Source organism: Osmerus eperlanus, chromosome 22 (genome assembly GCF_963692335.1).
Source record: "Osmerus eperlanus chromosome 22, fOsmEpe2.1, whole genome shotgun sequence".
Lineage (NCBI taxonomy): Eukaryota > Metazoa > Chordata > Actinopteri > Osmeriformes > Osmeridae > Osmerus > Osmerus eperlanus.
In genome coordinates, this window is record NC_085039.1 from 53,075 (window position 1) to 68,410 (window position 15,336).

Here is a 15,336-nt window from a genome sequence, read left to right on the forward strand (position 1 = left end):
AAAGACCACTTTTATTGTACAACCCTTCAGTCACATTTAGTTGAACAACATTTTTGTACAATTGTAAATTACGTTTGAGGTTCAGAAACAAAAACTTGGTTTGAATGTGAATTAAAGATGAACAGTACCAAAAAACAAAAAGCCTATTGACAGTTTCCTTATACCATTTCATTCTAAGCCCTACTCTTGACCAAAGCCCTGTGTATTGCAAATACCAAAGTCCATATTGTACTTAAAGGCAGTGTAATCCTTGTGCAAAGGTAGACGCAAGCAGTTCACACATGTGTTTGCCGTTGGAAACTTCGCCCTCTGTTGAGTGTCCCCAGGTAAAAGACCGTCAGTGTGCAGGAACTCGATGGATGGTTCCGGCTTCAAGCCAATGGCAGGTAGCGCACTGCATCCAGTCACAAACATTAGAATTTCCTCCAACGAGCAGGGGGAGTTACCTTCTGTAAAGAAAGAAATGTTATAAGGAAGCCAATTCAAGCTGCCCTATGCAACTTTCCATAAAGTGATCCTGTCAGCCTTATACTAGTTATTACTGAACATGGTAATACTGGGACAATAACCAATTTCTGAAAATGCACATTATTAATTTGTCCATAATATGCATTATTTTCAAGTTGATGTCGATTTAGCCATTTTATTGTCGTCTATAGTTTGTATTACCGTATTGTTCGCACTCAGGCGCACTGTCAATGAATGGTCCATTTTCGATCTTTTTCATATATAAAGCGCTCTGGATTATAAAGCTCAGTTTTTATTTTAATTAAAGGCTTTTAAGTGTGCCTTATAGTCCGGAAAATACGGCAGTCAAATTTGTATTTTTCAACCACTGGATCCAATATACTAGGTCCTACCATTTACACAGTTTATATATATTTGGGGGGGGGGGGGTTTCAAAAAGTTATAGTGCAGGTTTAAGTGGTGTTCAGAATCATGCACTAGAGTATTAAGTTAAGCGTCAGCGAGCTGTAGTGTGTCTAACTCGTCAGTGGCCGGGGTTTGGATCATGTGTGACATTCAAGCTATGCACGGGCAGGCCCAACTTGCCTGGTAAAATTATGGTAAACTAAATAAAAAGCAAACTGATCTATTACTTGCCCTCTGCATCTAGAAGGTAGTCTCTCCAAAAGCCCACAGCAATGTTTTCCTGTACTCGTCTGTTACTTCCTGCACTGGAAAAACAGATGACAAACAGGTGATCGAGACCATCTGCGCTAAGGGTCTGTGGTGGGCTGCAGAAGAGAGGACGAAAGGCTTCTGGCTGTTTGACAACCTCCTCCAACAATCCTAATGTCCTCAGGCCTTCCTTGAACCTTGAAGAATTAAAAGTGGATAGATCCAGTAGGTGAGTGAGCTCAAGCCTGAATTGTCACATTATACAAATGTAGCATTGAAAAGCAAACTAAAATTGTGTACTGTAAGAACAGAACTTAAACATTTCACGTTGTGTTACTGTGTAACCAGGCACTGCATAGTGCAGGGAATCATTATCCCGTATAAATATCTTTCATGGGATAAATGAAAATTTACAGCATTTGTACGCTGGTTGCTTTACAATGAATGCTAGTTCCAATGTTAGAGCTCAAATCGACAAACAGCACTTTTAAAACAATGCTCAATTATACCGTTCGAGTGGACCATGGAGTCGGTTTACGACTTGGAACTGGAGGATGTCCTGCAAAAGCAGGTCTTTGTCCTCCAGACATTTTACAGCTCGTAGGCAGCCTGCATTAGACAGGTAGTCACTGTGACTGGACACAACTGAACGCAACTCCTCCATGGACTTGGCCTCTGATACCTGGCAAAATCAGATATTTTAGCACGAATAGGTCAAGTAAAATTTTTTTTAAAAAACTGAAATTACCTGTATGATTTTAGCTCGCAAGTCAAGGTCGTGCACATCATCGATGGTGGGTGAGACGTTATCTTTCACAATGCAATCAAATAAAGTGGGAGAAAAGAATCCCGGTGATGGCCCCCCATGAACCATACTGACTGATATAGCCTTCCCCATGATATAGTACTTGTCTTCTCTGACAGCTGGAGAGTAAAATTGACATGATAACATTACTCCAAAGTAGTCTTACATGTAATAGCCAATTATCCATGATTACTTCATTTTATTCAAAACTTCCAAGGCAACCATTCCATCTTTTGCCAGTGCTACTGAAATGAAAATGTTAACTGAAAATGTAGACAAAAGGGCTCACCAATCGAGTCAAGAGCAAGGTTTTTTTGTCCATCTGGACCTGTCAGCATCGGGGAGCGCTCAATGTCTTCCATTAGTAGACTTAAAAGCTCTCGTCTTGGACCTCCCAAATCTATTCCTTCCTCAACATGTCCAGTTTCATCAGAAAACTTAACAGAAATTCTCTTAAATGGATTGTATGATTTCCGGTTGAATGCTCTAAATGCACCATCGAGTACATTGTTTCGGTTGATGTTAAATCTGCAGCTCAAGTTGTAGTTAATATTTTTCCCAAGTTCCAAAAGAATTTCTTTTGGGGAACAGTCAAAATCTTCTGTGCATCTGCAAACATTTTAATATTGTAAATATTAAAATGCAGTAAAGTCCACCCCCCCCCAAATGCATTCAAAGTCACATGCCAAAATCTATATTTTCATCTAGAAACAACTGACCATAGACTGGAAACGCTACAACAAAATATGTACAACTCACTGAATTTCGATGTTATCCGTTAGCTGCATCTCATCTGGCTCTGACATCTCAGTCTCTGGCATGATGTCAAGGTAATCTATGTAGATTTCCTCTGCAGGTCCACACTGTGTAGGCCCAAAATCACTTTGGACAACCTCCATCAAATCAGGCCCTTCAGCAGAAACTCTGTTTTGCTGCTGGTAAATGGTCTTCAGAAAGTGATAAGTTGTAAATACACAAAGATAAAAGATTACATCTATTACATTGTTTTCGGAGCTAAAACTTAACACCTTTGTAAATCTTTACTTTCAAAAAAGTAAATTTTAATTCAAAGGTAAACTAATTTAGTTCTATCCACAACAATGTTAACCAAATCACACTTTCAAATTGGTAATTGAGCTTTGAGGTCTAGCATGCAATGCATTAAACAAGTGTTGAATGAAGTTGTAACTGCTGCTTTAATACCAAAAGGTACATTACACATGAGTCATTGCAAATCCTGTGTTAAAATTTATTTCACAGAAACATAAATGAGGCTGTCCAAAACACAAGTGATAAATACCCACCCCACTACTTGTATTATATTATTCACCTGCACTTCCTCCATGTCCATCCATCGAACATGGAGGTTCAATGGAGAGGTGATGTTGTGGTCCAGAAGAGTCCCAGACACCATGTTGATGACTGTGGTGCCTGACGTAGTTTCTCTGATGTAAAAATACTCAGTGGCTGAGGCATGTGATCCAACAAAGTCAAACAAGGCCTGAAATAAAATATGTACTTATTTACTAGCCGGAAAATATCAGTACAATGACAATCAAGGTTTATGACTGCCGTTTTGACCTGACATCCTTGCTGTGTTTATATATTTTAAATATATAAAACTATAGTGTTTAAACCAAAAAATACAATTGCACTATATGCAAAATGTGGGTAACATAGTACCATATTTATAGTATAGTCAGTAGCAGGTAACGCAGTCTCATTTACACACCAGTGGAGGGCAAGTAGTAAAATGTTAAGGTTTTTAGTTTCTAGAGTTATGAGGCCTGCTTGCAGGCACCAGTAGATGGTCAATTTAGACAACAAGGACAAACCATGTCTATGTAGGGATGAGGAAATTGATATGATATTACATAATGTCATCATGTGTTCAGAGGTTTAATTAGGTAACCTCAGTGCGGAATGCTAAGCACTCAATTGAATGATTTTGCCTTCTGTAAAAACACAGCCTTTTCTTTGAAAAGCCGTTTTCATATTTGAGATACAAAACCTTACAGATCTACATGCTTCAGATGGGTCATGGTTTTTGGTTGGAAAATTCCAAATTTTACAAATCCAGAAGAATCACATCAAAAATTTAGCAAATTAAGCATTTATACATCTGTACATTCAACAATGTTTACCTGCATAGGATCAGATGTATGGAACCGTCTGATCTTCATTGTGCCATCTGGAAAACTGACTTTCAGAGGTATGCCACCAGCAGGTTCCTCAGTTGTCCTCATGAGTCTCTCATCTATTGTCTGAGAGACAGTGAGTTTGTAACAGGTTGAATATGTGCCTTCTACTGAATAGATGCTTACGGAGATGATAGTACCTTCAAACGCCTCTCCTCGTAGTCGCAGACAGCTCGTCTGCTCTGATCCTGTCATCAAATAAAAACCATCAGCTTCAGAAATTTTAATCACCATGAAAGTTTGCACAGACAAGGAATTGATGTTGGCAGGAAGGTGCATGCGTATAGGAATACATAAGTGGTGTTAAGTTTAAACAAATCTAACTATACTAACAAGGTACAAAGCCAACCTAAAACCAACTACTACGGGGAAAGGTATGCAGAATAAATTATGTATATAGGTAATATACACAATATAAAAGGCCCTGGGGACTTGAGGTGCAGCCGTTGGTGTACAAGGAGAAGAGCAGAGGGGAAAGGCAAATACCTACAGTTAAATGTTCCAAAAAAATATACCTTTTCTTGGTCAGCTCTCAATGACAGATTGTATTCAATGTCTTGTTGTTGCCGTACAGTCCTCCACTCCTGTTAAAACAATTATTAAAACCAGGAAGCAAATGCTATAACACTTTTTTATAACTATTGTTTAAATGACAATGGTGAACAATTAATTGAAATTGCTTGGGTTTTAATTCAAGTTGCACATTACTACAACAAACCAGAGTCAAGGATAGAGACAACAATGAGTCATAGAAAAAAAAGAAAAAACCCTTGACACAGCAGATAAATGTATTTGGATAGGTCCTCCAACCCCTCTATGTAAAGTTAGGAAAGAACAAGTTACCTCTACATCATGTGGTGTTCCAGGTATAGGCAGTACAACCAGTCCTGGACTTTGAGCTCTCTCAAGGTTTTCTACAGTCTCAGTGCTGGTCGGATGTAGACTCTGATGATGACTGGACGAGTCAGAGGTGTACCCCTGCAATTCAGAAAAGCAAATAGGACATGTGGTTACGCATTTGCTCTGATCCGCCAACCCCCCTTAGGTTCATATAAATAGTCACGGATGAAATCCAGTCCAATAGTAAAGAATTAAGACAGCAAGTTACCTACCTCTACATCATTTATTGTCACAGGTACAGTGAGGACTTCTGCTCTTGGACTTTGAGGCCTCTCAAGTGCTGGGTTGCCTTGTGCTTCATGTATGGTGTCAGGTGGTATGGGTAGATCCTGTGTCTGAAGAGACAAATCAGAATATTTTGTGAATTATGCACTTGGACACATGGATGCAAATACAGTGAATAGAAACTGCACTGTACCTGCCCCACTTCAGCACAGGGGACAATGTAGAGTCTGCTCTTTCCCATCACTTTCTTCAGGGCTCTCACAGAGTTGGCTTGGACCTTTTTGATTTTTTTGCCCTTGTCTACTTTTGCCAGCTCAAACCCCACCAGGTTCAAGCTAATCATTGGGAATCTCTGACAAACAAAGTGGTTCAATTCTGCCAGACTCCAATTCAGCTCAATGGTGGACAGTTGTCCATCCACTGACTCCTGCACTGGTACTCCTAAAAGAATATTGAAAACAAATGAATAAAAGACATAATCCTCTAAAACTGATAAACCATCCACTAGATTGACTATGCCTGTATTGGCTTGCAATACTAGTTTGATTACATACATTAACTTTTTTTAAGGATTGACAAACTGCAAATGCATTATCCATTTGATCATTTTAAAATTACAAAAGTTTCTATTATATTATATTACCAATGTCATACAAGTTAATATTAATTTTTGTCAAACACATTTCATTGCTTCTACCTAATAACAGTGCATGATGTACCTAATCCATTATTTGTTAGAGCCTGACGCGCAGAAGTTGATGGCAGAGACTGGATATCTGGTCTTGGGAGCAGAAAGAGGCCCACCTGCCAAGTCGAACGTCCCCTGCTGGAGGATGTGCCTAAATCAAAGTTTCAATAAGATTGAGATTTACTTTATGAATGAATAATTTCAATACTTCAGGCGATTTGCAAAGCAAACTTCCAGTTGTGGCATTATAGCACACCTAATTTAAAGCCAGCATGGAGCCCATCTGCATCTCAAATGAGTTTTAAGTATCTTGGTTTACTCGTATGCAGTTTAGCCAGCGGGACCAACTTTTAAGGGGTGGGAAAATAAATACATATGCAAGAGAACAATGGTTGTAGGCCTACTCGCCGAAGCCTTGAGCACACCCAATTATGTTATTGTAATAGGCTACAGTGTCATTTTGGAAACTTTTTGGTCGTTGGTGTGCTGCAAGATTTTTCCAATGTAAAAAAAATGTGCCGTGGCTAAAACAAGTTTGTAATCGCTGAGCTAACGCTAGCTTATGTCATTGATGAACACCATGTGCACCCCCAACCGATTAGGTTTTCAAGCTGCAATGGAAAATGTTTAAATAATGTGGCAGAATCGATAACTAGCTATATTTGTGCATTTAGGTAGGAATATTGTACAACGAAAGTAAAAAAATTGATCTCTGTAATTATCGTTAGCCATTATTAGCCAAATTACATAGTTGCCTGTGCCACCACTGAATGAACTGGATAGAGCTAGCTACAGTACTAACCTTGAACTCGATTTCCACGTCTTCTGAAAAGATTTCTGGTTGATCTCAAAATGTTGGTGCCAGAAGTCCCTGCCGATGGAGCCAACGTCAATTCGTGCCTAGCACGTTGCAGAGCATTAAACACTCGGTCAAACACTGCTGCAGCTGCAACTGGTTGCTCATTAGTGTCTTGATTAGTGTTCGTCGGTGAACGTGTCTCCGCCATAGCTCAATTAGCTATATGGCGATCAGCCTGTGCTGGTGAATTGTCAAGCTCCAGAAAGGCGCGGGAATTGAGCTAGGAGATTTCATTGGCTGAATAAAAAAAAAAAAAATGGTGCGGTCTTCTGTGAGGTGTGGTCTTCAGCAGCTAATTTGCATGTTAACTAGATATCTTCTAAAGCCAATTTGCATGTTAACTAGATATCTTGTTGGCAATAGTTACTAGTAACTAAAGAATAGTTACTAGTATCTAATGAAAAGTTACTAGTAAAACGGGAATAGATACTAGTAACTATTGGATTAGTTACTAGTAACTAAAAAATAGGTACTGGTATCTAATGAAAAGTTACTAGTAAAACAGGAATAGATACTAGTACCTTTTGGAATAGATACTAGTTGGAAACAAATAGTAGATATCTGTACAGGAGAGCCCCATAGAATACAATTGTAAAATTGGTCAATTTGTTACTAGTAAAACGGGAATAGATACTAGTAACTATTGGATTAGTTACTAGTATCTAATGAATAGTTACTAGTAAAACGGGAATAGATACTAGTAACTATTCTTTAGTTACTAGTAACTATTCCGACAAGAGATATCCCGAAACCAATAAGTACTAGTAACTATTGCCAACAAGATATCTAGTTAACATGCAAATTAGCTTTAGAAGATATCTGGTTAACATGCAAATTAGCGTCTGAAGATATCTAGTTAACATGCAAATTAGCTTTAGAAGATATCTAGTTAACATGCAAATTAGTTTTTGAAGATATCTAGTTAACATGCAAATTAGCTTTAGAAGATATCTAGTTAACATGCAAATAAGCTTTAGAAGATATCTAGTTAACATGCTAATTAGTTTTGAAGATATCTAGTTAACATGCAAATTAACTGCTGAAGACCACACCTCACAGAGGACAGCACTACAGAGAAAATATCGACGCAAACCGATTTCAGAAATGGCACATACGTGTTATTGACGTGAATTTGAGAAGACTCGAAGGCATTTTATCGATGGAGACGATGGAAGAACTTGTTGCTAGTCTTTCAGAACTCCGAGCTCTCCACGCACTCGATGGCAATAAGAGAGCACAACGAAGACGCCTTCTCAGATCCTCGTATGCCATCAGGTAACTTTTGTATTTCCCTTTTAGAATAACATTACTCGTACAATGGTAATATGGTGGTTAGCCAAATATACCTTGTATTAGAGATCCCCGTAGGTTATATTCCTTAAACTAGCTTGCTTGCTGGCAAGCGCTAATGTTATCTACCTAGAATACAGTACCAGGGCTTGGTTTATACTTATCAAAATGTCTAGCCACAGGGTGACCAAAGGCAGGCTAGGGGAACTCATATTAATGTTAAATAATCTCATAAAGTGAAATGTTTATGCCTTGAGACCTTAACAAAACAATCACCATGGCAATGACTACACAATGGAACTTGCATTTAGCTTAGCTTAGTTCTAACAATAGGGGCCAATAAATGGTTATGGTGTTGCATGACAAGTTATTGGCTATCCAATCAGAATATGCAAAATGTGTGTCATTCAACAGTTTGTGATGGTGCCCTTACCTGTGTTGCAGCTGGCTAGGGCACACTCTCATACTCTTGTGTCATGGAGCTCCCCACTGTCCTATCTGAGGCAAAGGCTACTATTTGACTGTAGTTCCAAATTTGTGTCCTGTTTTTCATTACTGCAGGTACATGGATGACCTCCGCAAAGCAGGACGACCTGCCACCTCTGCTGCTCACCAGGCTGCTGCGCTGCTATTTGAAAATGGCGTGGGCACAGATTTGGACGTAGAAGCTGGGCAGTGCTCTGTGCCGTCACTGTCAACCAACACAGCGTACAAAGTAAACTTGTTACACTTCACGTGTGAGGAGTGAAGTGTGGAGAGGGTGGCGGGACTTCCGCTTCTTGGGGGTCCATTTACAGGACAGCCCATCCTGTAGTGTGAACACCTCTGAGCTGCTGAAAAAGACTGTACTTCCCGAGAACACTCAGGAGGAATAACATCACACAAAGACTGCTGGTGTCCTTCTACCGAGCCTCCATTGAAAGCATCCTCACATACTGCATATTCATTTGGTATACCAGCTGTACAGTGGCTCAGAGGGTCATAAACAGCATTGTTGGCTGCCCTCTCCCCGCACTGGAAGACCTACACAGATCCTGTTGTCTCAAAAAATGCCCAGAACATCATAAAAGACACTTCACACTCCTGGGCACTCCCTGTTTAAAATGTTGCCTTCAGGCAGACAATACAGATCAATCAAGGCAAGGACAAACATACTAAAACAGTGTCTATCCAACTGCAATAACCACTGTTGCTGCTGGCAAAACATAATGTGCACAATGTTATGTATCATGTAATGACTGTGTGTGGTTCTTTACGGTACAGTCTTAGGTATATTTATTTGAGTAATTTTAGCACTTTAGTAATTTTATCCTGATTTTTAAGTCAATGAATGATCCACTGACCGGAAGCACTTTAATTTCTTTGTACCTGTGACAATGACAATAAAGATCTATTCTATTCATTTGTATAGTATGCAATTGTGTTTGGGGGCACAGCCTGGCCCAAGGAAAATGCTGTAGACTGTAGTTACATGGAGATTTTTATTAATGGACCCAGTAGTGTTTGTTATGGGACAGTTTATACATGAGATGATCAATAAAACTACCATACCTGAGAAATCCCCAGAACAATATAATGATCAATTCTCGCAACTGGCTGAGCCTAAAACATCAGAACAATGGCCATTTGGTCTCATAGACAGAAGTCCTTGTATTCCACACCTACACTGGTACAACATGATACTAGTGTGTCCATTTCTCTCAGGCAGACAGTCTGAGAGGTCAACCAGCCCAACACATATTTCCTACATTATCCTACACTAACTGCAGCTGAGGTGAGGCAGCGCAGATCAACCCTCGCAAGGCTCCTGGCCCAGGCGGTATATCAGGTAGGGCCCTTGGGTTGTGCTGACCAGCTAGCAGGGGTCTTCAGTGACGTCTTCCACCTCTCCCTCAGCCTGTCTGTACCCCCCACCGCTTCAAGATGACCACCATTATCCCTGTGCCCAAGAACACCAAGGTCACATGTATGAACCACTATTGCCCGATAGCACTGACCTCTTTCATCATGAAGTGCTTTGAGCGGCTAGTCAAATCATTCCTCTGCTCCTCGCTGCCCCCCACCCTGGACCCAATGCAGTTTGCATACCGGTCCAACAGGTCTACAGACGATGCCATCGCTCTGACAATGCACACCGCTCTCCCACCTGGACAAAGGGAATACGTATGTGAGGATGCTGTTCATTGACTACAGCTAAGCATTCAACACCATTATCCCCTCCAGACTTGTCTCCAAGTTTGTGGACCTGGGACTAAGCTCCTCCCTCTGCAAGTGGATCTTCAACTTCTTGACGGGGAAGCAGGTGGTGAGAATCGGTGACTGCACCTCATCCACACTGATCACCAACACAGGCACCCCCCAGGGCTGTGTGCTTAACCTTGTTCACTCACGATTGTGCGGCAGCCTCCTTGTTAAGTTTGCTGACGACACAACCATCGTGGGCCTCATCTCTGACAGTGTCAGCCTACAGAGAGGAGGTTGATGACCTGAAATCATGGTGTCAGGACAATAACCTCTCTCTCAACATCAGCAAGACCAAGGAGATGATTGTGGACTATAGGAGGCGGCAGGAAGAAGAGCATGCAACCCTACACATCAACGGATCCGAAGTGGAAGGTCAGCTGCTTCAAGTTCCTCGGGGTGAACATCAGTGATATGAAGATTTTCTATACATATGTGAGGTTGTCTCTTGCTGTGGTCAAGAGGTCACGCAGTGGGCCTTTGACAATACCCATATAGATCAGGGAATGTGCTCTGTTTAACCTTTGAGAAAAGTACAAACAATGAGTTATGACGCATCACCAGTGTGCTATTTCTCCTGTGCATTAAGTTGTGAAATGTGTACTGTTTAAGGGCATGTTTTGGTGGTTACTATATCTGTATGGGCCAGCTCATGTATATAATGGACCTCTGAGAGACTTGTTTCTCTCACATGCTATCCCTCTGTCATGGACTGATGGCATGATCCAACGTCGTTACTAATAAAACCGAGTCAACCCTTTTCTAATAGTCGTGCCTCCTTCCGGCTTGCTTGGAGACAGAGATCTCATCCTTACAATCAGCAATGATCTCACCTGGTCTGCTCACACTTACAAAGGTGGTCAAAGCGGCCTGTAAACGCCTCTTCTTCCTGTGGAGACTGAAGAAGTTCAGCATGGACTCAGTCATCCTCACTAACTTCTACAGATGCACTATAGAGAGCATACTGACTGGTTGCATCTCAGTGTGGTATGGGAGCTGCACAGACAGGGACCGCAAGGCCTTAAGTAGTGTGGTCTGTTCTGCTGAGTTCATCATCGGCAACACAATTCATGATGAATTCTCTTAGCCTTCATATATTACATCATGAAGAAATATAGCTATTCAATTGAATTGTACTCAAAACAGAAAATGTCATTGATAATCATCCAGCTTGTTGTAGTGCTGATACTTCTGGCTTGTACATTTTGCCATTGAACCACAACTTCCACCAGTTATTCTTGGACAAAATACATATGAGATATATTAATTATACAGGGATGATACCCCACTGGTCCCATGGGAAAATACAAATAATCATTAAGATATATTGTCTTCTTTCTCTGGTGTCTCCTCCGCACGGACAGACCCCCACACTAGCATCATGTTGTACCAGTGTAGGTGTGGAATACAATGACTTGTGTTTATGAGACCAAATGGCCATTGTTATGATATTTTAGGCTCAGCCAGTTACAAGAATTGATGATTATATTGTTCTCTGGATTTCTCAAGTATGGTAGTTTTATTGATCATCTCATGTATAAATTGTCCCCTAACAAACACTACTGGGTCCATTAACAAAAATCTCCATGTAACTACAGTATACAGCATTCTCCTTGGGCCAGGCTGTGCCCCCAACACAATCACATACTATACAAATGAATAGAATAGATCTTTATTGTCATTGTCACTGGTACAACGAAATTTAACTTTTTCCGGTCAGTGCATCATTCATTGACTCAATATCAATAAAAAGGATAAAATTACTAAAGTGCTAACATTACTCAAATAAATAAGAATTAATATACCTAAGACAGTGCCATGAACAACCACACACAGTCATTGCATAATACATAACATAACATTGTGCACATTATGTTTTGGCAACATTAACAGTGGTTATTGCAGTTGGATAGAAACTGTGTTTTAGTCTGTTTGTCCTTGCCTGGATTGATCTGTATCGTCTGCCTGTAGGCAACATTTCAAACAGGGAGTCCCCAGGAGTGTGAAGTGTCTTTTATGATGTTCTGGGATTTTTTGAGACAACAGGATCTGTGTAGGTCTTCCAGTGCAGGGAGAGGGCAGCCAACAATCTTTTGAGCGGTGTTGATGACCCTCTGGAGCGTTTTCCTCTGAGCCACTGTACAGCTAGTATACCAAATGCATATGCAATATGTGAGGATGCTTTCAATGGAGGCTCGGTAGAAGGACCCCAGCAGTCTTTGTGTGATGTTATTCCTGCTGAGTGTTCTCAGGAAGTACAGTCTCTGCTGGGACTTTTTCAGCAGCTCAGAGGGGTTCACACTCCAGGATGGGCTGTCCTGTATGTGGACCCCCAAGAAGCGGAAGTCCCGCCACCCTCTCCACACTTCACTCCTCACACGTGAAGTGTAACCCAAGTTTACTTTGTATGCTGTGTTGGTTGACTGTGACGGACAGAGCACTGCCCAGCTTCTACGTCCAAATCTGTGCCCACGCCATTTTCAAATAGCAGCGCAGCAGCCTGGTGAGCAGCAGAGGTGGCAGGTCGTCCTGCTTTGCGGAGGTCATCCATGTACCTGCAGTAATGAAAAACAGGACACAAATTTGGAACTACAGTCAAATAGTAGCCTTTGCCTCAGATAGGACAGTGGGGAGCGCCAGGACACAAGTGTGAGAGAGTGTGCCCTAGCCAGCTGCAACACAGGTAAGGGCACCATCACAAACTGTTGAATGACACACATTTTGTACATTCTGATTGGATAGCCAATAACTTGTCATGCAACACCATAACCATTTATTGGCCCTTATTGTTAGAACTAAGCTAAGCTAAATGCAAGTTCCATTGTGTAGTCATTGCCATGGTGATTGTTTTGTTAAGGTCTTAAGGCATTCAAATGTCACTTTATGAGGTTATTTAACATTAATACGAGTTCCCCTTGCCTGCCTTTGGTCACCCAGTGGCTAGACATTTTGATAAGTATAAGCTAACGCTAAGTCCTGGTATTCTAGGTAGATAACATAAGCGCTCGCCAGCTAGCAAGCTAGTTTAAATAATATAACCTACGGGTATCTCTAATACAACGTATATTTGGCCAACCATGTTACCATTGTATGAGTAATGTTATTCTAAAAGCGAAATCCAAAAGTTACCTGATGGCATACGAGGGTCTGAGAAGGCGTCTTCGCTGTGCAGACATCGAGTGCGTGTGGTGATGAGCGCTCAAGTTCTGAAAGACAACACGTTCTTCCAATGTCTCCATCGATAAAATGCCTTCGAGTCTTCTTAAATTCACCAGTAATGAATCAATAGGCAATCAATTGTGCGTGGCGTATGTTGCCTTGTTGGAATTTGTTCAATAACACGTGTGTGCCATTTCTGTAATAAATTCGTGTCGATATGTCCACTGTGGTGCTGTCTTCTGTGAGGTGTGGTCTTCGGCAGCTAGTTTGCATGTTAACTAGATATCTTCTAAAGCCGATTTGCATGTTAACTAGATATCTTCTAAAGCTAATTTGCATGTTAACTAGATATCTTCTAAAGCTAATTTGCATGTTAACTAGATATCTTGTTGGCAATAGTTACTAGTACTTATTGGTTTCGGGATATCTCTTGTTGGAATAGTTACTAGTAACTAAAGAATAGTTACTAGTATCTATTCCCGTTTTACTAGTAACTATTCTTTAGTTACTAGTAACTAATCCAATAGTTACTAGTATCTATTCCCGTTTTACTAGTAACTTTCATTAGATACTAGTAACTATTCTTTAGTTACTAGTAACTAATCCAATAGTTACTAGTACCTATTCCCGTTTTACTAGTAACTTTCATTAGATACTAGTAACTATTCTTTAGTTACTAGTAACTATTAAAATTCTTACTAGTAACATTATTATTCTTACTAGTAACAAATGCGTTTTTACTCGTCATTGCTTATGACGAGTAAAAATGACTACTTGATAGTACAATTTAAAATGTTACTAGTAAAACGGGAATAGATACTAGTAACTATTGGATTAGTTACTAGTAACTAAAGAATAGTTACTAGTATCTAATGAATAGTTACTAGTAAAACGGGAATAGATACTAGTAACTATTGGATTAGTTACTAGTAACTAAAGAATAGTTACTAGTATCTAATGAATAGTTACTAGTAAAACTGGAATAGATACTAGTAACTATTTGAATAGATACTAGTTGGACACAAATAGTAGATATCTGTAAAGCAGAGCCCCATAGGATACCATTGTAAAATTGTCCAATTTGTTACTAGTAAAACGGGAATAGATACTAGTAACTATTGGATTAGTTACTAGTAACTAAAGAATAGGTACTAGTATCTAATGAAAACTTACTAGTAAAACGGGAATAGATACTAGTAACTATTGGATTAGTTACTAGTAACTAAAGAATAGTTACTAGTATCTAATGAAAGTTACTAGTAAAACGGGAATAGATACTAGTAACTATTGGATTAGTTACTAGTAACTAAAGAATAAGTACTAGTAACTTTAAAATAGTGACTAGTACGTTTATAGAAATAAATGTTAAAACGGCCTGCCATATAAGGATACGGTTTTATACAGACATTTTATAGTACATGGGGTTTTAAATATGAGAATTGAAGGACTAGAAAGCCAAAAGGATTGGTCCAGAACCGCAAGACAAAAAGCAGAAAGAACATGGATACGTTTATTGAAAACCATCGACCCGTTGGGTCTGAATGAAAAATATTAAAATGTATTGCATGTCTCTCTTTTGATATACAGTAAGTAAAGGTGGGAGGATACAGTTCGACTCCGCTTGGAGAGTATCGGTAGCGTATACGGATCATTGGGATTCCCATATTGTCAGTTTTTCCTATATATATATTAAAATATATATATATTTGTTGTTGTAATATGATACCATGAATTATTATTTATTACATTTGTGTTTATTGGCTGGGTGGCCCTGCAATATGGTTGAATCCCTACTCCAAATTACAGTTGCACTTATTATTTTTTACTGTAACAAATACTTAAAAATACT

At 39.8% G+C, this 15,336-nt stretch overlaps 2 protein-coding genes across 3 annotated transcripts; both read right to left on the minus strand.

Annotated features, from left to right (window-relative positions):
- Positions 1 to 9: 9 nt before the first annotated feature.
- LOC134009021 (G2/M phase-specific E3 ubiquitin-protein ligase-like) lies at positions 10 to 2,811 on the minus strand. Of its 2 annotated transcripts, XM_062448656.1 has the most exons (6): positions 2,687 to 2,811; positions 2,217 to 2,536; positions 1,871 to 2,046; positions 1,632 to 1,804; positions 1,105 to 1,319; positions 10 to 449 (listed from the first exon to the last, which is right to left on the minus strand). In XM_062448656.1, exons 1-6 carry the CDS (start codon positions 2,746 to 2,748, stop codon positions 181 to 183), a joined length of 1,215 nt encoding a protein of 404 aa, XP_062304640.1. In that variant the 5' UTR covers positions 2,749 to 2,811; the 3' UTR covers positions 10 to 180. The 2 variants fall into 2 exon arrangements, with proteins under 2 accessions (XP_062304640.1, XP_062304641.1); XM_062448657.1 differs by lacking the exon at positions 2,687 to 2,811 and having other exon boundaries at positions 2,217 to 2,543.
- LOC134009122 (uncharacterized) lies at positions 2,763 to 6,058 on the minus strand. The gene is made up of 10 exons (XM_062448844.1): positions 5,970 to 6,058; positions 5,444 to 5,691; positions 5,238 to 5,360; positions 4,969 to 5,103; positions 4,641 to 4,709; positions 4,266 to 4,313; positions 4,072 to 4,191; positions 3,258 to 3,428; positions 2,821 to 2,874; positions 2,763 to 2,777 (listed from the first exon to the last, which is right to left on the minus strand). The coding sequence occupies exons 2-10, from the start codon at positions 5,591 to 5,593 to the stop codon at positions 2,763 to 2,765; spliced, it is 885 nt and encodes a 294-aa protein (XP_062304828.1). The 5' UTR covers positions 5,594 to 5,691; positions 5,970 to 6,058.
- Positions 6,059 to 15,336: the final 9,278 nt, after the last annotated feature.